We start from the raw sequence: 24,310 nt of genomic DNA, 5'->3' as shown, positions 1-24,310 counted from the left end.
CATTTAAGAAATATTTCTAAATTGAGCTCCATAATATCCTATACCGAACTGGAGATTGTTATTCATGCTTTTATCTCTTCACGACTGGACTATTGCAATTCCCTGTTTACTTGTCTAAACAAAGGTTCCTTGGAGCGTCTGCAGATCGTTCAGAATGCTGCAGCAAGACTTTTGACGAAAGCTTCTAAATATTCACATATAACACCGTTGCTCATGCAGTTACATTGGCTTCCTGTCGAATTTAGAGTCCATTTTAAGATTTTGGTTTTAACTTTTAAGGCTCTTCAACAACAAGCACCACCATATATTATTGAACTTTTACAGCCCTATGCCCCTAGTAGGTCTCTGAGGTCGAGTAGTCAGGGCCTACTTGTCACTCAGTATACGAGACTGAAAACTAGGGGTGATAGAGCTTTTGCTACTGTGGCCGCCAGACTGTGGAATTCCCTTCCTCAGGACTTACGATCCGCTGATTCATTGATTACTTTTAAAAAACAGCTAAAAACACATCTTTTTAAAACTGCTTTTTGATAACTTTGTTTGTTTTTTGTCTTTTTAATCTGTTATATCTTGTAAAGCACTTTGTGATCTCTATCTAGAAATGTGCTATATAAATGAAATTTTACTTTACTTACTTTACTTACTTACCACAGAGTCATAGAAGGTCTTCAGGAGTGGGCCCTTCACTCCGAAAGACCTGAGTCTCCGCAGCAGGTACAGCCTGCTCTGCCCTTTCCTGTAGAGGGCGTCTGAATTATGAGTGTACAGATGAACACCAAGCTACCTGTAGCTGTCCACAGCCTCAAGGTCCATACCCTGGATGTTCAGTGGTTGCAGTGGAGAATGCTTGTGCCTGCGGAAGTCTACCACCAGCTCCTTGGTTTTACTGGCGTTGATCTGGAGGTAGTTCAGCTGGCACCAGTCCACAAAGTCTTGGGTCAGACCTCTGTACTCCTTGTCGTCCCCATCAGTGATGAGGCCGACTACTGCAGAGTCATCAGAGAACTTCTGCAGGAAGCACTGGGTGGAATTGTGGGAGAAGTCTGCAGTGTAGATGATGAAGAGGAACGGAGCCAGAACCGTTCCCTGTGGGCCCCCGTACTGCAGACGACCCTGTCCGACACACAGCCCTGAGTCCTCACATACTGTGGTCGGTCAGTGAGGTAGTCCAGGATCCAGGTAGTGAGGTGATGGTCCACTCCAGAGTTCTCCAGCTTGTCCTTCAAGACCGTGGGAAGAATGGTGTTGAAGGCACTGGAGAAATCAAAGAACATGATTGTCACAGTGCTCCCAGCGGTCTCCAGGTGAGCGAGGGAACAATGTAGGAGGTGAATGAACTGAAATGATTCAGTTCATTTGCCCACCTCACATCCCCCCCAGGCAGAGAGTTCTGATGTTTGTGGCCCGAGATGGTTCTAAGGCCTCTCCAGACTTCGCCAACGTTTTTTGTTGAAGCTGGTTCTCCATCTTCTGCCTGTAGCTCTCCTTCCCATTCCTTATCAGTCCCCTCAGCAGGTCACATTTATAAAATCATTTGCTGCAGACTTACACCACAGCAGGTAACAAGTACACAGCTGGACGTTTAATGTTCCTTCCTGCTGCTTGTCCCTACTTTTACCTGAGAGTCCAAAACCAGCGTGAAGTTTAGGAAATAATGACACTTTTAAAAGAATATTTTTAATCATTATTGTCTCTTTTATGAAATGATGTTGAATTCTAGTTTATCAGTTTTCACGTATTTCATTCTTGAAGCCTATATGAAGGTAGGAGCTCTGAAATATTTGTATTTTATGATAACAGTGACGTTCTACATCACAGTCATTGCTACCAACACGTCTCTGATTGTGGTTATCTGTGTGAACAGAAGCTTACATGAACCTATGTACATGTTTCTGTGCAGCCTGTTTGTGTATTTTCAGATATATATAATTGTTTATAGAAATTTTCCATTAATTTAACCAGTTTATTATTTTCATATTGATTCTGACCTCTTTCATCTTTTAGTGACGTGAGATTCTAGTTTCCCAGCAGCCAAACGTGCCGATAACCGTCCAGGTTTATCTGCCAGCTCAAACAGCCTTAGCATAGAATATACTGGCCTCTGCTTTTTCAGTCACAAATTGATTCAGAGCTGATCTAGTGGCTTCTATTTTTTTCAGTACGTCAGGTGAAAAATGTATTTTGAGGGAGTGCTCTAGATCTGCTCATTTTTTTTCCAGGTCCATTTGATGTTTTAAAGATTCTTTCTTTTTCGCTATACTGTATGAAATTATAGCGCCACGTAAGTATGCCTTCATTGTCTCCCAAAGGACAAAAGGATTTGTGTTTATTATCATTTGTCCGTAAAAAAGATCCACTTGTTCTTTTATATAACTCCGAAACATAGAATTATTTAAAAGTGATGGATTTAATCGCCAACTACGTAGAGTTGGGTGAGCTTCAGGAGGTGAAATATTTAAATGAACATCTGCAGAGAGTATACGCGTACCAGTGTCACAAATACTAACTCTATTGACCTCCCTCGAGACAAGGAAATAATCAATACGGGAAAAACTCTTATGTGGATTAGAATAAAAAGTATAATCTTTTTCACCTGGATGAAGAGTTCTCCAAACGTCTATCAGCTGCAAGTCAGAACACAGTCCCTTGATAGCTTCTTGCTTTTTGGATACTGAGCTGTTGGGTGGTGGATTTTGATCCATTTCTGGGTCTATGCTACAATTAAAATCTTCTGCCAGAACAGTAAATCTGTCAAATTGACAGATATTTCTTTTATAAGTTCTGAGTAAAAATTTTCCAGATATACATTCGGAGCATAAATACAGCCTATCAGAACAGATTCCCCATATAAACGTCCTCTTCAACCTGAGCCTGAGGTTGGGAAGAGTCCCACAGCTCTGGAAAACCTCCTGTGTTGTACCAGTGCCAAAGACTTCACGCCCCAAGGACCTCAACAGCTACAGGCCGGTGGCTCTGACATCCCACCTGATGAAGACCCTGGAGCGGTTGGTCCTGGCTCAGCTTCGGCGCCTAACAAGCTCATCACTGGACCCACTTCAGTTTGCCTACCAGCCTGGCATTGGCGCGGATGATGCCGTCATTCACCTCCTACATCGTTCCCTCGCTCACCTGGAGACCGCTGGAAGCACTGTGAGAATCATGTTCTTTGATTTCTCCAGTGCCTTCAACACCATTCTTCCCTCGGTTCTAAAGGACAAGCTGGTGAACTCTGGAGTGGACCATCACCTCACTACCTGGATTTTGGACTACCTCACCGACCGACCACAGTATGTGAGGACTCAGGGCTGTGTGTCGGACAGGGTCGTCTGCAGTACGGGGGCCCACAGGGAACGGTTCTGGCTCCGTTCCTCTTCACCATCTACACTGCAGACTTCTCCCACAATTCCACCCAGTGCTTCCTGCAGAAGTTCTCTGATGACTCTGCAATAGTCGGCCTCATCACTGATGGGGACGACAAGGAGTACAGAGGTCTGACCCAAGACTTTGTGGACTGGTGCCAGCTGAACTACCTCCAGATCAACGCCAGTAAAACCAAGGAGCTGGTGGTAGACTTCCGCAGGCACAAGCATTCTCCACTGCAACCACTGAACATCCAGGGTATGGACATTGAGGCTGTGGACAGCTACAGGTACCTTGGTGTTCATCTGAACAACAGACTGGACTGGACTCATAACTCAGACGCCCTCTACAGGAAAGGGCAGAGCAGGCTGTACCTGCTGCGGAGACTCAGGTCGTTTGGAGTGGAGGGCCCACTCCTGAAGACCTTCTATGACTCTGTTGTGGCTTCTGCTATCTTTTATGGCGTGGTCTGCTGGGGCGGCAGCATCTCTGCTGGGGACAGGAAGAGACTGAACAGGGTGATCCGAAGGGCCAGCTCTGTTCTAGGATGCCCTCTGGACCCAGTGGAGGTGGTGAGTGACAGGAGAACGGCGGCTAAGCTGTCATCCCTGTTGGACAACGTCTCCCACCTCATGCAGCAGACTGTGACAGCACTGAGCAGCTCCTTCAGTGGGAGACTGCGGCACCCACGGTGTGGGACGGAGAGATTTCGCAGGTCTTTCCTCCCCACTGCTGTCAGACTCCATAATAAAGACTTTAACTGAACAAACACACACATCCACACATGTGCAATAACACTAAGTGCAATAATCTTTTCTGGCATCGTTGTATTTTTACTCAGTTGTATATAGTATTCGTATTCTATTTTTATCTTATTGTATATTTTTATTCTATTTTATTCTACTGTATATAGTATATTATTTTATTCTATTCTGTACAGTTGTGTACTGTATTTATTCTTATTGTATTCTAATTTTTGCCTCATAACTTTTGCACTGTCCACTTCCTGCTGTGACAAAACAAATTTCCCACGTGTGGGACTAATAAAGGTTATCTTATCTTATCTTATCTTATGACAAATCTACCCTGATCAACTTTAATACACTTTGTAAGAACAAATGGGGTATTTTTATGAATTAAAATTGCAACCCCTCTCTTACTTGATGAAAAAGAAGAAAAGCACACCTGCCCCACCCATTCTCTCTTTAGTTTTAGGTGTTCCACATCTGAGAGGTGAGTTTCTTGCAGGAGAGCAATGTTAGTTTTCTCCTTCTTAAACCAGGTCAAAATCTTCTTATGTTTAATAACATTGTTTATCCCTTTAACATTCAGGGAAACATACTTTAGATCACTCATTGCAGGATCAGTTTACTTAGATTATGTATTGTGGTAGCGACAACAGAAGTATCAACCTTGTAGTTCAACTTATGAAACAGATTATGCTCAGATCTGCTCAAACACCAACAAATTATAGACAAAAATCTGGGTACTGAAAAATAATATTCCTGCAATAAACATTTATATCCCACATAACATTTCAAAAGGTGATTGTCTTTATTGTTATGATATGGTTGTACTCATCTACTATTACTATATGTTTAAGCCTCCATCTGACTCTGTGGGAGCATCATAAACAGTTTGTACTGTGATAACTACCCTACTGTACAGGTAGCTTGTTCTGGCACTGAAGTCATCTATCTATCTATCTACCTACCTACATACACACATACATACATGTACACATCGCATGATTTTGTGTCTTTATGTCTTTAAGACATTCCTGCAGTTTAACTCATTGGTGTGTGTTATCTGGCTTCATGGACAGATAGAGCTGGGTGTCATCTGCATAGCAGTGTAAATGTATGCTATGTCTTCTAATGATGCTGCCTAAGGGAAGCATGTATAATGTAAACAGAATTGGTCCTAGCACTGAACCCTGTGGAACTCCATAATTAACCTCAGTGTGTGAAGAGGACTCTCCATTTACATGCACAAACTGGAGTCTATTAGATAGATATGACACAAACCACTGCAGTGCAGTACCTGTAATACCTACAGCATGTTCTAATCGCTCTAATAGGATATTATGGTCGACAGTATCGAACGCTGCACTGAGGTCTAGCAGGACAAGCACAGAGATGAGTCCACTGTCAGAGGCCATAAGAAGATCATTTGTAACCTTCACTAAAGCTGTTTCTGTGCTGTGATGAGCTCTGAAACCTGACTGAAACTCTTCAAATAAGCCTCTGCAGATGATCTGTTAGCTGTTTGACAACTACTCTTTCAAGGATGTTTGATATGAAAGGAAGGTTGGAGATTGGCCTATAATTAGCTAAGACTGCTGGGTCTAGAGATGCTTTTTGAGTAAAGGTTTAACTACAGCCAGCTTGAAGGCCTGTGGTACATAGCTGATTATTAGAGATAGGTTGATCATATTTAAGATCGAAGAATTAATTAATGGCAGGACTTCTTTGAGCAGTTTTGTAGGAATGGGGTCTAAAAGACACGTTGATGGTTTGGAGGAAGTAATTATTGAAGTTAACTCAGAAAGATCAATTGGAGAAAAAGAGTCTAAATGAACATCGATGGTACTAAGAGTAGCTTTTTTCTCTAATGGTTTGCACTTCTTACACTGTACGGTAATACTTTTAATAACGATGCTTTTTTTAATCCTTGAAGAAATCCTATATTTGTATGTGTGTTTTTTTTCTGACAGAAAATTTTAATGTAGAAACAAATAGGCACACACTGTCCTTTTATTTTATCATTTAAATATCAAAATTCATCTTTTGTTTCAAACACTGTATTTTTAAAACTCCACACAGGATTATCGCAGTTTTCTAGTTTACCTTCACATCATATTTTAATATCAGAATAGTAACAGACATCTATTACAGTAAAGTGTGTGCTGTACTGATGGCTTGGCCTGACATGCGTTAATGATGCTCTTATGGGAACTATTATGGGAAATATAAAGCAGCAGATGTTGCTGAAGCCTCAGTGCAGAAATCGGCTGCAGAAACAAGTTCAGAGTACTGGAGGCAGAAATGAGAGTAAATGTTGGACTATTTCTGCTCGTGAGTGTTTCACTTTAACCTGAACATTTTAAACCCAGCAAAGCAGCATTTGTCAGAAGAATGAGTGTGTGATGAGACATGAGAAGCAAACCTGTTTCTAGTTTTCAAACATTTGCTTTTTCACTTAAAGCAAGAACAATGGTGAACTCAACTGTGCCTTACTTTATCCTCAGCACATATATAAATGTAGGAAGTTTGAAATACTTGTTCTTTGTGTTAATTGCGCTGTTATACTTTAGTATAGTTTTTGTGAACACGTCTCTGATTGTGGTTATCTGTGTGAACAGAAGCTTACATGAACCTATGTACATGTTTCTGTGCAGCCTGTTTGTGAATGAGCTGTATGGTAGTACAGGGCTGTTTCCATTCCTCCTGCTTCAGATCCTCTCTGATGTTCACACTGTTTCTGCTCCTCTCTGCTTCCTGCAGATCTTCTGTCTCTACACGTATGGACACGTAGAGTTTTGTAATTTAGCCGTCATGTCTTATGACCGATATCTCGCTGTCTGTTATCCCCTGCACTACAAATCACATATGACGGATAACAAAGTAGTTATCTTCATTGTTGTCATATGGTTGTACTCTTTTGTGAAATTCACGATCACGTTGTGTTTAACCCTCCGTCTGACGTGGTGTGGGAAAATCATAAATGGGCTGTATTGCCATAACTACCTAGTTGTAAAGTTGGCATGTTCAGACACCAACCTGAATAATCTTTTTGGGCTTTTTGGTATTGTCATCACTGTTTTAGTTCCTCTGCTTCCAATCTTCTACTCCTACATGAAAATACTCAAAGTGTGTTTTTCTGGGTCCAGACAGATGAGACGTAAAGCCGTCAGTACCTGTGCGCCTCACCTGGCCTCCCTCCTAAACTTTTCTTTTGGGTGTTTATTTGAAATACTCCAGAGCAGGTTTGATACGACCAGTGTACCCAGTGCTCTGCGAATCTTTCTGTCTCTGTATTTCCTCATCATTCAACCGCTTTTAAATCCGATCATGTATGGGACACAAATGTCTAAAATAAGACATGTGCTGTGCTATAAAATGTCGCTGTGATTCTTACACATGTAGGATGTTTAAATTCAAGTTTGAAGTCCTAAACTTTTCTTTTGGATGTTTGGAAAAACTTCTGAGCAGACTTCACACGACAAGTGCATCCAGTGTGTTTTGAATCACTCTGTACTTCTGATCATGTATACAAATGCCCAGCATCTAAAAACAATATGATCAAGTCTCCTTCCTCTAAAATATAAGCCATCCGTCTAGCTGTGATTTTTCATATATGTGTAAGATGTTCAGTATAATACATAACCACGCCACTGTCATATCAGTTTCATGTTAATAAAGTTTTTTTTATCTTGATGTTAAAGAGTTGTTTTTATGAAGTGAACTGATATAAACCTCACAAAAAGACAAGCATTAGGTAAAAACGTAAGCCAGAGAGAAATCCTTTCTGTTGTAGTTGCTGTCACTGAATTATGGTAAAACAAAAATAGATAAATCAGAACAACAGAAATAAACACTGTTTGAAAAAGATTACTTTGCTGTGGTTATCTTAATTAAACACTTTGCTAAAATATCACACGTGGCTTCCTTTTTTGTCCTTCCCACGAGCTGGGACTTTGTTGAAGTGGTCATTTCTGGTTTCATTTGTTAGGCTATCCCCTCTCTGTGCCTTCTCCAATTTTGGTGATTAAACACTGTCAGGTGCAGGTGTAGCTCAGTTGGATGAGCTTGTAGTCATAAATCACATGACTGGCAGCGGCTGTTCGGGGTTTGAGTACGACCCATGGCTCGTTTTTAGAAAAAGATTTTTGAACTCAATTTCCATCTGGGATTAATAAAGTTTCTCTGATTCTGATTGCTGGACACCCAAACAAAACATGCAATAAGAGGCTCTAATGTCAGCGTCCTGTTAATGTTGGTGGCGTCAGTTACACAATGGACCCAGAGCCAGCAGTGCACGGGCAGGAATGCATTTCTTACTTGGAAAATCCGACAACAATTCATAATAAAAATGGGAAACTTCATTATCTTCAATGTACTATTGCTGTGTCATCTTTATTACTATTAATGAAGGATATTCAGCACCGAGCTAACAATGTTAGCTGGCGTTAGCTGAGGTTAGTTCATTCAATTCAATTCAATTTTATTAATACAGCGCCAAATCCCAAACACCGCCGCCTCAAGGTCCTTTATATTGGTAAAAGGTAAATGGCCTGTATTTGTATAGCGCTTTACACTACATCCAGTCACACACACATTCACACACTGGTGATGGCAGCTACATTGTAGCCACAGCCATCCTGGGGCGCACTGACAGAGGCGAGGCTGCTGGACACTGGCGCCACCGGGCCCTCTGACCACCACCAGTAGGCAACGGGTGAAGTGTCTTGCCCAAGGACACATTGACCGCGACTTGCAGAACCAGGATTCAAACCAGCAACCTTCCGATTACAAGACAAACTGCCAACTCTTAAGCCACGATCACCAATATTGTACAATAATACATACAGAGAAAAACCCAAAATTCATATGACCCCCTATGAGCAAGCACTCTGGCTGGGTTCATCTGCATAGCAGTGAAAATGTATATTATGGCTTCTGATGATACTGCCTAAGGGACGCATCCATCCATCCATTCATTTTCTTCCGCTTATCCGGGGCCGGGTCGTGGGGGCAGCAGCCCAAGCAGAGAAGCCCAGATCTCCACTCAGACACACTCAGCTCCCTCTTCACCACAGCAGACCAGTACAGCATCTGCATCACTGCAGCTGCAGCCCCAATCTGTCTGTCGATCTCCCGCTCCCTTCTCCCTTCACTCGTGAACAAGACCCCAAGATACTTAAACTCCTCCACTCCGGGGCAGGGTCTCGTCCCTGACCCGGAGTGGGCACTCCACCCTTTTTCCGGCTGAGGACCATGGCCTCAGATTTGGAGATGCTGATTCTCATTCCCACCATTTCACACTCGGCTGTGAACCGTCCCAAGACGAGCTGCAGGCCATCACCTGATGAAGCCAACAGAACCACATCATCTGTGAAAAGCAGAGATGAGATCCTGAGAAAGCCCTCCACATCTTAGCTGCGCCTAGAAATTCTGTCCATAAAAATTATGAACAGAATCGGTGACAAAGGGCAGCCCTGGCAGACCCCATCAACACCAGGAACGAGTCTGAATAATTGCCGGCTATGCGGACCAAGCTCTTGCAACGGTTGTATAAGGACTGAATGGCCTATAGCAATGGGCAGACACCCCATACTCCTGGAGCACCACCCACAGGACCCCCCGAGGGACACGGTCGAATGCCTTCTCCAAGTCCAAAAAACACATGTTGTTCTGTTTGGGCAAACTCCAATGCACCCTGGAGTATCTTTGAGAGGATAAAGAGCTGGTCCAGTGTTCCATGACCAGGACGAAAACCGCATTGTTCCTCCTGTATCCGAGGTTCGACTAAAGAAACTCTCCTCTTCAGCACCCTGGCATAGACTGAGGAGTGTGATTCCCCTGTAGTTGGAACACACCCTCCGGTCCCCTTTTTTTAAAGATGGGAACAGGTCCAGGGGTAATGTCCCTGATCTCCACGCAACATTGCAGAGACATGTCAACCAAGACAGCCCTACAACGTCCAGAGCCTTTAGGAACTCGGGTCAGACCTCATCCACCCCAGGGGCTCTGCCACCAAAGAGTTGTTTAACTGCCTCAGTGGCCTCGCCCCCAGAGATTGGCTGGTCATCCCCTCATCCCCAGACTCTGCTTCTGCCATGGAAAACGTGCCAGTGGGATTGAGGAGGTCCTTGAAGTATTCCTTCCACCGCCTGACAATTTTCTCAGTCCAAGTCAGCAGCACTCCACCCACACTATACACAGTGCAGGTAGAGCACCTCTTTCCCCTCCTGAGTCGCCTGACGGTCTGCCAGAATCTCTTCAAGACAGTCTGAAAGTCTTTTTCCATGGCCTCTCTGAAGTCCTCCCACAACTGAGTTTTTGCTTTCGCCACAGCCCGCACCGCATTTTGCTTGGCCTGTCGGTACCTATCAGCTGCCTCCAGAGTCCCACAGGCTAACCAAGCCCGGCAGGACTCCTTCTTCAGCTTGGTGGCTCTCCTCACCTCTGGTGTCCACCATTTGGTTTCGGGATTACCACCACGACAGGCACCAACTACCTTGTGGCTGCAGCTCTGTGCAGCAGCTTCGGCAATGGAGGTGCTGAACATGGTCCATTCGGACTCAATGTCCCCAGTCTCCCTCGGAATGCTGTTGAAGCTCTGCTGGAGGTGTGCGTTGAAGATCTCGCGGACTGGGGCCTTTGCTAGATGTTCCCAGTACACCCTCACTGTATGTTTGGGTGTGCCAGGTCTGTCCCGCGTCCTCTAGGGAAAGCATGTATAATGTAAACAGAATTGGTCCTAGCACTGAACCCTGTGGAACTCCATAATTAACCTCAGTGTGTGAAGAGGACTCTCCATTTACATGCACAAACTGGAGTCTATTAGATAGATATGATACAAACCACTGCAGTGCAAAGCTGTTTCTGTGCTGTGCTGAGCTCTGAAACCTGACTGAAACTCTTCAAATAAACCATTCCTCTGCAGATGATCTGTTAGCTGTTTGACAACTACTCTTTCAAGGATGTTTGATATGAAAGGAAGGTTGGAGGTTGGCGTATAATTAGCTAAGACTGCTGGGTCTAGAGATGCTTTTTGAGTAAAGGTTTAACTACAGCCAGCGTGAAGGCCTGTGGTACATAGCCGATCATTAGAGATAGTTGATCATATTTAAGATCAAAGCATTAATTAATGGCAGGACTTCTTTGAGCAGTTTTGTAGGAATGGGGTCTAAAAGACACGTTGATGGTTTGGAGGAAGTAATTATTGAAGCTAACTCAGAAAGATCAATTGGAGAAAAAGAGTCTAACTTAACATCAATGGTACTAAGAGTAGCTGTAGATAATATTACATCTGTGGGATGATTACTGGTAATTTTTTCTCTAATGATAAAAATTTTATTTGTGAAGAAGTTCATGAAGTCATTACTAGTTAATGTTAAAGGGATTGTTGGCTCAACAGAGCTCTGACTGTTTGTCAGCCTGGCTACAGAGCTGAAGAGAAACCTGGGGTTGTTCTTATTTTCTTCAATCAGTGATGAATAGTACGATGTTCTGGCTTTGCGGAGGGCTTTCTTATAAAGCAGCAAACTATTTCTCCAGGCTAAATGATGATCCTCTAGATTTGTGACACGCCATTTCCTCTCCAGATTACGAGTCATCTGCTTTAGGGTACGTGTTTGAGAATTATACCACGGAGTCAGGTACTTCTGATTAGAGACCTTAGTTTTCACAGGAGCTACAGTATCCAGAGTCGTACGTAGTGAGGAGGTGAAATTATTAACAAGATAATCGACCTCTGTTGGGGTAGCGTTCAGATAGCTGCTCTGCTCTGTGTTGGTACAGGGCATTGAAGATGATAACAGTGAGTGGATTATATTCTTAAACTTAGTTACAGCGTTTTCAGAAAGGTTCAAGGTTCTTTATTCGTCACATGCGTAGTTATACAGGTATAACACACAGTGAAATGTAACCTGACACACTCCTCGACTTGTGTAAAAAGGGGGCGGGAGAGAGGAAGAACATGAAGAACAATATATAATATATACATTAGGTGAATGTGCAGTAGTAGCATGTATGCAGCAAGCAGGTGAAGTCTGTACATTAAGTGAATTAAATAAGAATAGACAATCTGACTATTTTACAGGATAGACAATATAAACATATTTAAAATTAAAGGAATTTGAAATGTACATTGTGCCTTGGTTTAGTGTCTGGAAGAGTCCTGTCTCAATCACTTATAGATGATGTGAGAGGGCGGGTGTGTGTGTTTAGGGCACGGATGGCTTGGGGATAGAAGCTCCTCTTGAGTCTCTCTGTCCTTGCCCGGAAGATGCGGAACCTTCTACCAGATTGCAGAAGTTGGAACAGTTTGTTGCCAGGATGGGACGGGTCCTTCAGTATCTGCGCTGCTCTAGTCCGGCATCTCCTGGTGTAGGTGTCCTGAAGCGGGGGGAGAGCAATCCTGCAGCAGCGTTCGGCTGTACGGATCACTCTCTGGAGAGCTTTTTGGTCCTTCACACAGCTGTTCCCAAACCACGATGTCATGTTCTGTGTGAAGATGCTCTCCACAGCGCCTGTATGGAAAATCCTGACAGAGTTAACTGGAAATTTCTATTTGCAACTTTACACAAATTCGGTTTTGGATCCTCTTTCATAAACTGGTTAAAAATATTATACACTGAACAAAAATATAAACGCAACACTTTTGTTTTTGCTCCCATTCCCCATGGGATGGACGTAGAGACCTAAAATTCATTCCAGATACACAATATAACCATCCCTCCCAAACAGTGGTCACAAATCAGTCCAAATGTGTGGTAGTGGGCACATCTGCTATATTGAGATAATCCATCCCACCTCACAGGTGTGCCACATCAGGATGCTGATCTGACATCATGAGTAGTGCACAGGTGTACCTCAGACTGCCCACAACAAAAGGCCACCCTGGAATGTGCAGTTTTTTGCGCTATTGGGGGTCTGGGGACCCAGAACCGGTCAGTATCTGGTGTGACCACCATTTGCCTCATGCAGTGCAACACATCGTCGCATGGAGTCTATCAGATTGTCAATTGTGGCCTGTGGAATGTTGGTCCACTCCACTTCAATGGCTGTGCGAGGTTGTTGGATATTCGTGGGAACTGGTACACGCTGTCGTATACGCCGGTCAAGCACATCCCGAACATGCTCAATGGGTGACATGTCCGGTGAGTATGCTGGCCATGCAAGAACTGGGACATTCTCAGCTGCCATCTGCCCTGAACAATGTGAACCATGATTCATCCGTGAAGCGCACACCTCTCCAACGTGCCAGACGCCATCGAATGTGAGCATTTGCCCACAGAAGTCTGTTACGGCGACGAGCTGGAGTCAGGTCAAGACCCCGATGAGGACGACGGGCATGCAGTTGAGCGTCCCTCAGACGGTTTCTGACAGTTTGTGCAGAAATTGTTTGGTTGTGCAAACCAATTGTTCCAGCAGCTGTCTGGGTGGCTGGTCTCAGACGATCTTGGAGGTGAACCTGCTGGATGTGGAGGTCCTGGGCTGGTGTGGTTACACGAGGTCTGCGGTTGTGAGGCCGGTTGGATGTGCTGCCATATTCTCTGAAACGCCTGTGGAGACGGCTTATGGTTGAGAAATGAACATTCAATGCACGGGCGACAGATCTGGTTGACATTCCTGCTGTCAGCATGCCAATTGCACGCTCCCTCATTGCTTGTGGCATCTGTGGCATTTTGCTGTGAGACAAAACTGCACATTCCAGGGTGGCCTTTTGTTGTGGGCAGTCTGAGGTACACCTGTGCACTACTCATGATGTCAGATCAGCATCCTGATGTGGCACACCTGTGAGGTGGGATGGATTATCTCAATATAGCAGATGTGCCCACTACCACACATTTGGACTGATTTGTGACCACTGTTTGGGAGGGATGGTTATATTGTGTATCTGGAATGAATTTTAGGTCTCTACGTCCATCCCATGGGGAATGGGGGCAAAAACAAAAGTGTTGCGTTTATATTTTTGTTCAGTGTATAATCCCCCAACAGCTTGTGTTAGAACAAATGACCAGACATCCTCCAGCTTCTGTCTCTTGAGGGGCACCAGGCAGGGATGCCCACTCTCCCCTTCACTGTTTGCAATTTTTATTGAACCACTAGCAGCAGCAATTAGACAGAATTCAGTAATTAAGGGCATAAAATGCAAGAACGTGGAACATAAAATCAGCCTTTATGCGGATGATGTGTTACTCTTTCTCCAAAATTCACAAACCAATATCTCTGGGGTGATTGAATTGATAAACTCTTTTGCAAGAATATCAGATTACTCAATTAACTGGTCAAAATCTACAGTCCTACCGATTAATTGCTCCCTCCATAATTCCTCTTCTACACCACTGCAATCGGGAAATATAAAATATTTAGGTATTAATGTTTCTCCCAAGCTTGCAGATATAACTAAATTAAACCATATCCCACTTTTAAAGAAGGTAGAAGATGATCTGGCTAGATGGAAATGTCTACCCATATCACTCATGGGAAGGGTTGCCGCTATAAAAATGATGGTCTTACCAAAAATAAATTATTTATTCTCAATGATCCCAACTAAACCGCCACAAGATTGGTTCAGATCTCTAGATTCATGTATGTCCAAATTCCTTTGGAAAAATAAACCCCCACGTATAAGCTTAAAAACACTACAAAAGACCAAGGATAAAGGAGGACTAGAACTGCCTAACTTTCAGCACTACTTCTTAGCCAACAGGCTTCAGTTTATCTCAGGATGGCTAAAACATACCCTCTTAGATGAACCTTGGCTAGATGTAGAACAAGCACTCTGCAATAATCTAGAGATCTCAGACCTACCATTTATCAGCTCAAACATCCAACGACATGAATGCTTTAAAAGCATCAACATCAGCTCTTCTCTGACAGCATGGTGGGAGTTTCTAAAATTGACGGCGTCTTCATTAATCCCATGCAAACGTACACCTATCTGGAACAACCCTGACATATTACAAAACAATAATATGATAAACTTTTCAGATTGGAGTGGTAAAGGAATCAAATATTTAGAACATATACTAGAAGGAACAGAATTTATTTCATTTGACGGACTAGTTACACAATATGGGATCAACAAGAAAAGATTTTTAGAATATCAACAAATTAAATCCATAGTAAAAAAGAAATTTAAACCGGGTCAAGTTGAACTACAAACACCACCAAGTGTGGTTCAATTTCTTACTCTTAAACCCCCCAAATTACTATCCAAAATATACAGAACACTTTCTAAAACAGATGAATCAATATCACTTCCTATTGCAAAATGGGAAGCGGATTTATCAGTTAACTTAGACCTAAACTTCTGGTCTCAGATTTGCTTAAAAACCTTTCATCTAATTAGAAATCCCAGTCTTCAATTAATTCAATACAAAATATTACATAGAGTGCACTGTACAGGTCATCGGATGTTCAAGATGGGCTTTACGTCTACCAACAACTGCTCACACTGCCAAACCAATTCACCGGACAATTACATCCACGCTCTTTGGTTCTGTCCACCAGTTCAGAAGTTTTGGCGCGAGATATGTGAAGACTTATCGAAGTGTCTGAAATGTAACATTCCAACTTCCCCCTTAGTGTGTTTGTTGGGCAGCTTAGATAATGTCACTTCAGAAAAGAATATAGCCCATATGGTTTTCACTGCCCTATGCATAGCCAAGAAAACAGTCCTCATGAACTGGAAAAATAAAAATAATCTTAATTCTAACCAATATAGAAATTATCTATTAGATTACATTAGTCTTGATACAGCCTCTGCCACCACATCAGATCAATTGCTCTGGGCTCCTTTGATCAGCTCCATCACCTAGTGGGGGTGGGGTGGGGGGGTGGGGGGGTGGGGGGTCATAGTTTGGTCCCGCCTTCACTGTTGTGATTGGTGAGGGGGTAGGGACAGGCTTAGGGCGTCGGGGGGTTCCCCGGAGGCATCTTCCTTGCGGGGCTCAACCCGGGGTAGCGGTCATGTCCGGTTGGGGGCTCTGTTGGCTCTCAGGTAACTGTTTCCTCGCGGCTGCGTGCAGCGGGGCTAGGGGAGGGTCTGTGCTGACGGACGTGGGTTACTGACCTGGTAGCCTGGCTGCCCCTGGGTGGGTCCGGGATGGGCGTGAGGTTCTGGGGGCGCTCCGTCTCTGGGCTGGGGCCCTGGCCGGGCCTCGGGGCCTTGGGTCCTGGTTTGTGTGTTGCTGGGGTTGTGGGCGGGTGGGTGCATGGGGGCCCAGCCCTGGAGCAGGATGCCGCCGGTGCATCGAGCCACCTGGGGGGCTCTTCAACTGGTGGGGAAGATTGTCACATCTTGCAGGAGCTTTCCTCTCCTCAGGGGCTCCCTCTGCAGGAGGGGGAGATACAGGAGAGGTGGAGGAAGATCTCAGCCTGGGTGTTTATTGTCTTATGTAGTCTGGAAGATGAGTGGATGGTGGGGTGGGTGCAGTTTTCTCTGTGGTGGGGTCGGGTGGACTGTCCCGGGCTCTGTGGGGCCGGGAGGCGCTGCTGCACTGGGCCCGGTCTGGATGGGCCTGGGCCCCCTTTCCCTGGCGGGTAACTCAGACACGGTAACTTCGGTCACTCAGACACAGCTGGCTGCCGGCGGAGCTCACGGGCGCGTCACTGCAACTCCCCCTGGCTTCTGCTCCGCGGCTGCTGAGTGAGCCCTCATCTGGGACTCTCCTCAGCTCTTTCTGGGACAGTGGCGCGGCTGCCCCTCTGTTGGTCTTCCTTGGTCTCTTGTGTTCTGGGGGCCTCTGGATGTCTGGAGTTTTGATCTCCTCCATACCTGCTTCATACCCTGGAGGACGGGGCTGTGGCCCCCCCACACCCTCTAGCAGATCATTACATGAAGGAACCTTTTAAAAAAACAAGCGCGTCCATGCTCACAGGTGTACACACGGGTGATCACACCCACAAACTACACCCTTTTTGGCTCCTACCTCAAAGCACACTGTGTTCTGTTGATCTTATGTGCTGCACAATAATGTTTAATATTTAGTATTTACTGTCATATTCCCATATATCATCGTGATGTTGTTTATTCTATTACTCTTGTTCTCTTCTGCTTGCTTTCTTTTTTCTTTCTCAGCAGGTGATCCAGGTGATTGATAGATGCATTTTCTTTCTTTTTTTTTCTTTTTCTGCTCATTCTGTTGGTTTTTGGTTTTTGCCCTTCTCCCCCGTCCCGCTTCTCAGCTGTTTCTCTTTCCCCCAGTCAAGTCTGTCCCGTATTCAGTAAGTGAAAATAAAATAAACAATAAAAGGTGAATCAAATGGACCATTACGGCAAGGCTGGGATGGTCAGTTTGGTAAAGTAAATCCGTTGGGCATCTTTCTTTGCCTTTAGACAACAATTCTGATGCAAAAGAGCCAAACGGGACAGGCAAAAAAAAAAAAAAAAAAAAAGAATGTTTTCATTAATCAAGTTCGTGATTAAAGGTGAGCCTTTGTTAAGGTTGTTTAGGTCCTAAAAATAAATCTAAAGACAGAGGCAAGCAAAGCCCACAATCCAAAAGAAACAGAGAAGACTAAGAATTCCAGGAATAATGAAGGTAGTCACAATCAAGTTAATCACAAATCGGGAACAGAAGAGAGGCAGGAATAATATAATGAATATAAATCAGAATCCAGAGAACCAGAATTGGAGATAAAATATCTGAATTTCAGGAGTGAGACCATGCCTCCAAACAAGTGCCTTCCGGTTCTTATCTATATGATCCCCCTAGGAAGCTGTTCGTTCTCCCACGTACACCTTTTGAGAAGGTTTTTAACACAGCTTATCTCACAAGAGTAACATTATTTGGTAAATGGTAAATGGCCTGTATTTATATAGCGCTTTTCTAGTCCCTAAGGACCCCAAAGCGCTTTACATATCCAGTCATCCACCCTTCCATTTGCTTTGCTCAGCTCTGCTTCATCGCATCCCTTTCAGGCAGTCCAAGAATATCGAACACAATGAATGTCATTGCGGTGCTTCAGGGAGTGCTGAATGCTGCAGACCATCGAGGGAAACTTTCGAGCAGTTTTCTCGCCGCACAACAATCCAGTCTGCTTCGTTGATCCATCTAGTCATCTCCTTTCTGCTAAATCCATTTATGAAGTAACTCCAGCTGCTCACCACCTCCACGAAGTTCAGCAAGATCAACCACCAGCAAAGCTCACAGCTCCACTCACATTGCTCGGAAACAGGCCCACTGGCCGGGCCAGTTAGCCGAAAAGCCAACGGATGCCAACACAGGACCCAGAAGCCACGCTGTACCCACGCTTACGTAAGGTCTCCAGAGTAGCTCGGTTTCAACTGCTTCTTAACCTACTTAACCAAATGTAAATCCAAAGTCTTCTTCATGCAGAAGCAAATGAAAGCTCCAATTGAAAAAGCTACTGCGTACTTTTTAGCTCCACCCACTCGTCAGTGCCAGGTAGCAGGGACAAGCTCAGTTCTGTGCACCTGCCTCCTAGCTTTTCCACCACCATCCAATGCTTGAAGATGATCCTGATATCACAAATGGTAAAAATGATTCCTTTGAGATGCTCTAATGTCTTCTGAGTGTTTTGCACAACTTCATTCAAAACACTGAAGTTATAGTGAAACAGAATCAGCGGAGAGGTCAGGTGACTAGTTAAATGGCGTGTTGAGACCAAATGTAAAGGCAAGTTTTCTTTCACGGCGCCATCCATCTTCATCCGCTTTATCCGAGACCAGGTCGCGGGGACAGCAGCCTAAGCAAAGAGGCCCAGACCTCTCTCTCCCCAGCCACCTCCTCCAGCTTATCCGGGGGAATACCAAGGCATTCCCAGGCCAGCCGAGAGATATAATCTCTCCAGCGTGTCCTGGGTCTGCCCCGGGGCCTCCTCCCGGTGGGACATGCCTGGAACACCTCACCCAGGAGGCGCCCAGGGGGCATCCTTGTCAGATGCCCCAACCACCTCAGCTGGCTCCTTTCGATGTGGAGCAGCAGCGGCTCTACTCTGAGCCCCTCCCGGATGGCCGACCTTCTCACCCTATCTCTAAGGGAGAGGCCAGCCACCCTTCGGAGGAAGCTCATTTCTGCCGCTTGTATCCGCGATCTCGTTCTTTCGGTCACTACCCACAGCTCGTGGCCATAGGTGAGGGTAGGGACGTAGATCGACCGGTAAATTGAGAGCTTCGCTTTTACACTCAGCTCCCTCTTCACCACGATGGACCGGTGCAGCGTCCACATTACTGCAGCTGCAGCCCCAATCCGTCTGTCGATCTCCGGCTCCCTTTCATGGCGCCATTTCGAATAAAGTCTATACAATAAATATTCAAATGTCGTGATGTAAACACCTTCAGTGACTTGTGTGAATTCATTTTTGTTCCTTCATAAATGAGTACAGCTGATTGTTTGACTTTTCCTAGTCTCACATGTGTTTGATCTAATTATTTATTGAATTGTAGTTTACACATTGATTTCTTGTGATCATATGAAGTCTCTGAGGAGGTGAATTGAGCACTCATAGCTTAAAAGATTGGGCGACCTGATAATTTTTCCACCTGTGTTTTCATGAAGGATTTTTTTTCTGACCCTTGGGGCATTCTTTCAGTCATGAGGTCAGTGTGCCACAGTGGGCGTGTTTTCAGAACAGAGTTTGTGAAGAAGCAGAAGCAGAACTTTAGCTCAGTGGGGAGTGATTCAGGGGTCTGAGTACAATGTCATAACCCACGTTGCCTAAGCACTCTGTTGAATGGTAAGCGCTGGACATTTACCATGATGGATTATCATCAGTGAAATTCTTCCCCAACTGTTTCATGTCTGTTGCTTTGTTGGAGTTTCACTGTTTTGAAAACCTGTGGTTATATGATGTGATGATAAATAATATGGATCCTGCAAACAGTATTACCTTTGTTTTTTGAATGGAGAGGAGGATGACGGTAAACTCATCTCAGAGTTCATTCTTCGTGTTCAGTGCCTATTTTGACAGCGGGCATTTGAAATATTTATTTTTTGTGATCGTTATGTCTTTATATTTTTTAATCATTACTGCCAATGTCCTGCTGATTGTGGTTATCTGTGTGAACAGAAGCTTACATGAACCTATGTACATGTTTCTGTGCAGCCTGTTTGTGAATGAGCTGTATGGTAGTACAGGGCTGTTTCCGTCCCTCCTGGTTCAGATCCTCTCTGATGTTCACACTGTTTCTGCTCCTCTCTGCTTCCTGCAGATCTTCTGTGTGCACACATATGGAACTGCAGAGCTTGCTAACTTAGCCGTCATGTCTTATGACAGATATCTTGCAATATGTTTTCCTCTTCAATATCACACACATATGAGTCCATGCAAGGTATCCATGCTCATTGTTCTAACGTGGTTTTCCTCATTTCTTGTAATCACTATTTTGATTTCTCTGAGTGCTCCTCTGCAGCTGTGTGGGAACATCATTAACAAAGTGTACTGTGACAACTACTCCATTGTTAAACTGGCCTGTTCTGACACCACAGTCAATAACATCTATGGACTCATTTCCACTCCTCTCACGATCCTATGCCCTGTATCTCTGATTCTCTACACCTACATGAGGATCCTTAAAATCTGTTTTTCTGGATCCAAACAGACCCGACAGAAAGCCGTCAGCACCTGCACGCCTCACCTCGCTTCTCTGCTCAACTTCTCTTTCGGCTGCTTTTTTGAAATTCTGCAGAGCAGGTTTAACATGAACAGTGTACCCAGCATGCTGAGGATATTTTTATCATTATACTTTCTAACATGTCAACCTGTATTCAACCCTTTAATGTATGGACTGACCCTGTCCAAAATCTCTCTCACCTGCAAAAAACTACTCTGTGCTGACATGTAACACCCTGTTATTATATCCGTGCTAATAGTAAAACTAACTGCAGCAAATCTTGATGTATGAACAGATTTCATGAACTGAACACAGTAAAACCTTTGATGTCTTCATAGTTAAAAAATGAAACAAAACAAAAACAGGCAAAATTCTGCAGGTGCGCTACAAATAAGTAAGTAAGTAAGTAAGTAAAATTTCATTTATATAGCACATTTCTAGATAGAGATCACAAAGTGCTTTACAAGATATAACAGATTAAAAAGACAAAATACAAACAAAGTTAGCAAAAGGCAGTTTTAAAAAGATGTGTTTTTAGCTGTTTTTTAAAAGTAATCAATGAATCAGCGGATCGTAAGTCCTGAGGAAGAGAATTCCACAGTCTGGCGGCCACAGTAGCAAAAGCTCTATCACCCCTAGTTTTCAGTCTCGTATACTGAGTGACAAGTAGGCCCTGACTACTCGACCTCAGAGACCTACTAGGGGCATAGGGCTGTAAAAGTTCAATAATATATGGTGGTGCTTGTTGTTGAAGAGCCTTGAAAGTTAAAACCAAAATCTTAAAATGGACTCTAAATTCGACAGGAAGCCAATGTAACTGCATAAGCAATGGTGTTATATGTGAATATTTAGAAGCTTTCGTCAAAAGTCTTGCTGCAGCATTCTGAACGATCTGCAGACGCTCCAAGGAACCTTTGTTTAGACAAGTAAACAGGGAATTGCAATAGTCCAGTCGTGAAGAGATAAAAGCATGAATAACAATCTCCAGTTCGGTATAGGAAATTATGGAGCTCAATTTAGAAATATTTCTTAAATGATAAAAGCAAGACCGAACAAGAGATTTAACATGACTATCTAACGTAAGAGCAGGATCAAGGATAATCCCTAAGTTCCTGACAGATGGTTTTACAAACGTTGAAAGAGGACCAAGAGCATTTATTATACTGGGTCTATGTCTATCTGGGGCACATAAGAGGACTTCGGTTTTACTTTCATTTAGTTGGAGGAAGTTTTCAGCCATCCAGCCTTTAATGGTTTCCAAGCACACATTTAAAAGCCGCAGCTTAGAAGCCTCTTCCGGTTTAAAAGATATATAGAGTTGGATATCGTATAAGGGTTTTAATATGTGGTACAGTAACTCTGGTAATCTGTTTCATTTTGAACTGTTACAGTGAGTGATGTTTAGTGGTGCAAAGGATCAAAAGTCTCATAGTTTGGATTGGATCACGTTTTTTTCGTCACTGATCGGATCAATTTTCAGATCAGCAGAAAAAAAAAGAAGACAAAAATGTAATTCGCCATTTTCTTATTTAAGTATTTTTTGCCTATTAAAAAACATTCAACTCAAGACTCATTTCACGCAATTATATAAAAACAAATTAAGATGCAATATAGGGCAGTACAGGGCTTTGTATCTACCACTCCGCTGTGATATAATGAGTGGACGCGCGACGGGATGCCATAGCGTGGCTCAAGCACGTTCATCATAGTTTAAACTAGTGCTGTCAGCGTAAATCTTGTTAAAATGACATTAATGCCATAACTGCATTAACATGGCAGATCTGCGTTAACTAGTTACCGCGGATCGCCCCGTGCGTGGGGCTGCACGGCGTCAATGCATCAACTAACACGTTGACTAGTTTAAACCCCTTCTTTTGCAAAACAGAATACGGTCTCCCGTCTGCAACTAAACACCCCAATAGCTTTTGTAATAGCTGTAGCCGAGTCGGATTTGGCAACGAAGGGCTGCTTAAATACCGCAAACTCCTCTGCTCCTCCACTTGGACCGCTAGCGCTGGCCATAGCTATCGCTTGACAGACTGACCACGTGCACCATACACATATTTTATCCTTCTTTTTCGAATATTCGGATCACGTGCGTGCCGAACCGCAGAGTGAGATCGGTTTGGATTACGGATCAACCGTGATCCATTGCACCACTATTGATTTTACATTACTGGTTTGTTTCAGGTTGATCATGTTGGAAAGGCAGGAAAAGTCACTGGAACAACTACACACCTCCCTTTGCCAAAGATACAGTTAGGTCCATATATATCCGGAGAATGATAGAACTTTTGTTTATTTACCTGTTTATTGAAACATATTCCAATTCAGTAATATCCATGTCCATCATATTACTGAATATAATAAACATGGACATTATCTGTAGACTCTGAGCTTTCATTTGAGGGTATCCACATTAAAACTGGATGAAAGGTTTAAGAGTTTCAGCTCCTTAACATGTGCCACCTTATGTTATTGGACAATTGGACAATTTCATGAACAGGCAGTTCTTGTCCTTATCAATTAAGCAGATAAAAGACCTGGAGTTAATTTGTGCTGTGGTGCTTGAATTTGAAAGATTTTGCTGTGAACAGACAACATGGGGTCAAAAGGAGCTCTCCGTGCAGGTGAAACAAGAAAACATCTTTTTTTTCACTTCTACAATAGTAGAAGTGATAAAATCTACAGTTTGATACATCCTGAAAAAGAAAGAAAGCACTGGTACACTGTACCATCAGCAATGCAAAAAGACCAGGACGTCCACAGAAGACACCAGTGGTGTATGTTCGCAGAAACATTTCCATGGTGAAGAGAAACCCCATCACAGCTCCACTCACATTGCTCGGAAACAGGCCCACTGGCCGGGCCAGTTAGCCGAAAAGCCAACGGATGCCAACACAGGACCCAGAAGCCACGCTGTACCCACGCTTACGTAAGGTCTCCAGAGTAGCTCGGTTTCAACTGCTTCTTAACCTACTTAACCAAATGTTAATCCAAAGTCTTCTTCATGCAGAAGCAAATGAAAGCTCCAATTGAAAAAGCTACTGCGTACTTTTTAGCTCCACCCACTCGTCAGTGCCAGGTAGCAGGGACAAGCTCAGTTCTGTGCACCTGCCTCCTAACACCATTTAATGTGCAGCTTGGACATCAGTCACCAGTTCCATCCTCTGCTGCTCCTCCATTCCAGTTTATCTCTGCTAGCCACGGGATGCCAGTTTCGATGTTTTCTATCCCTCCTTCTCTATCCGTCATGCCAGTTTCTCTGCAAAGATTTAAAAAAAAAAAACAAGCTCATCTTCTACAAATGCAGCAGCATGCTTTTGGCACTGAGTTGCCAGTCTCTCTGCACCTATCGTTGGAAAAAGCAGATGTGAACCCTTCTGGCACTGTGATGTCCGGTTCTTTCTCTATCCCTCCTTTGCATATGCAGCAGCAAATTTCGTGCCACTGGTATGCATGTTTTTCCACATTGGTCCTTCATAGTGAACCCTTTCGGCACAGGGATGCCACATTCTTTCTCTATCCCTTATTTGAAAATGCAGCAACAAGCTTTTCTGCATCTATCATTACAAAAAGCAGCAGGGAACTCTTCTGCCTTTAGGATGTCATGTTTGCAATATGCAGACTTCCT

The 24,310-nt window shown here is 43.8% G+C and overlaps 3 protein-coding genes across 3 annotated transcripts in view; all 3 read left to right on the top strand.

Moving 5' to 3' along the window:
- Positions 1 to 24,310, top strand: part of LOC146560418 (uncharacterized) — a 358,436-nt gene that overhangs the window by 166,708 nt on the left and 167,418 nt on the right. The window lies entirely within an intron of this gene.
- LOC146560433 (olfactory receptor 11A1-like) lies at positions 6,576 to 7,493 on the top strand. The gene is made up of 2 exons (XM_085245182.1): positions 6,576 to 7,227; positions 7,330 to 7,493. Exons 1-2 carry the CDS (start codon positions 6,576 to 6,578, stop codon positions 7,491 to 7,493), a joined length of 816 nt encoding a protein of 271 aa, XP_085101308.1.
- LOC146560432 (olfactory receptor 11A1-like) lies at positions 19,966 to 20,907 on the top strand. The gene has a single exon (XM_085245224.1). The coding sequence runs from the start codon at positions 19,966 to 19,968 to the stop codon at positions 20,905 to 20,907; it is 942 nt and encodes a 313-aa protein (XP_085101350.1).

Source organism: Mchenga conophoros, linkage group LG14 (assembly GCF_057382185.1).
Source record: "Mchenga conophoros isolate Kocher_MC1m ecotype Shallow Benthic linkage group LG14, M_conophoros_male_GT1.1, whole genome shotgun sequence".
Lineage (NCBI taxonomy): Eukaryota > Metazoa > Chordata > Actinopteri > Cichliformes > Cichlidae > Mchenga > Mchenga conophoros.
Note: the sequence above shows the minus strand (reverse complement) of the source record. Positions and strands in the feature narration are given on the sequence as shown.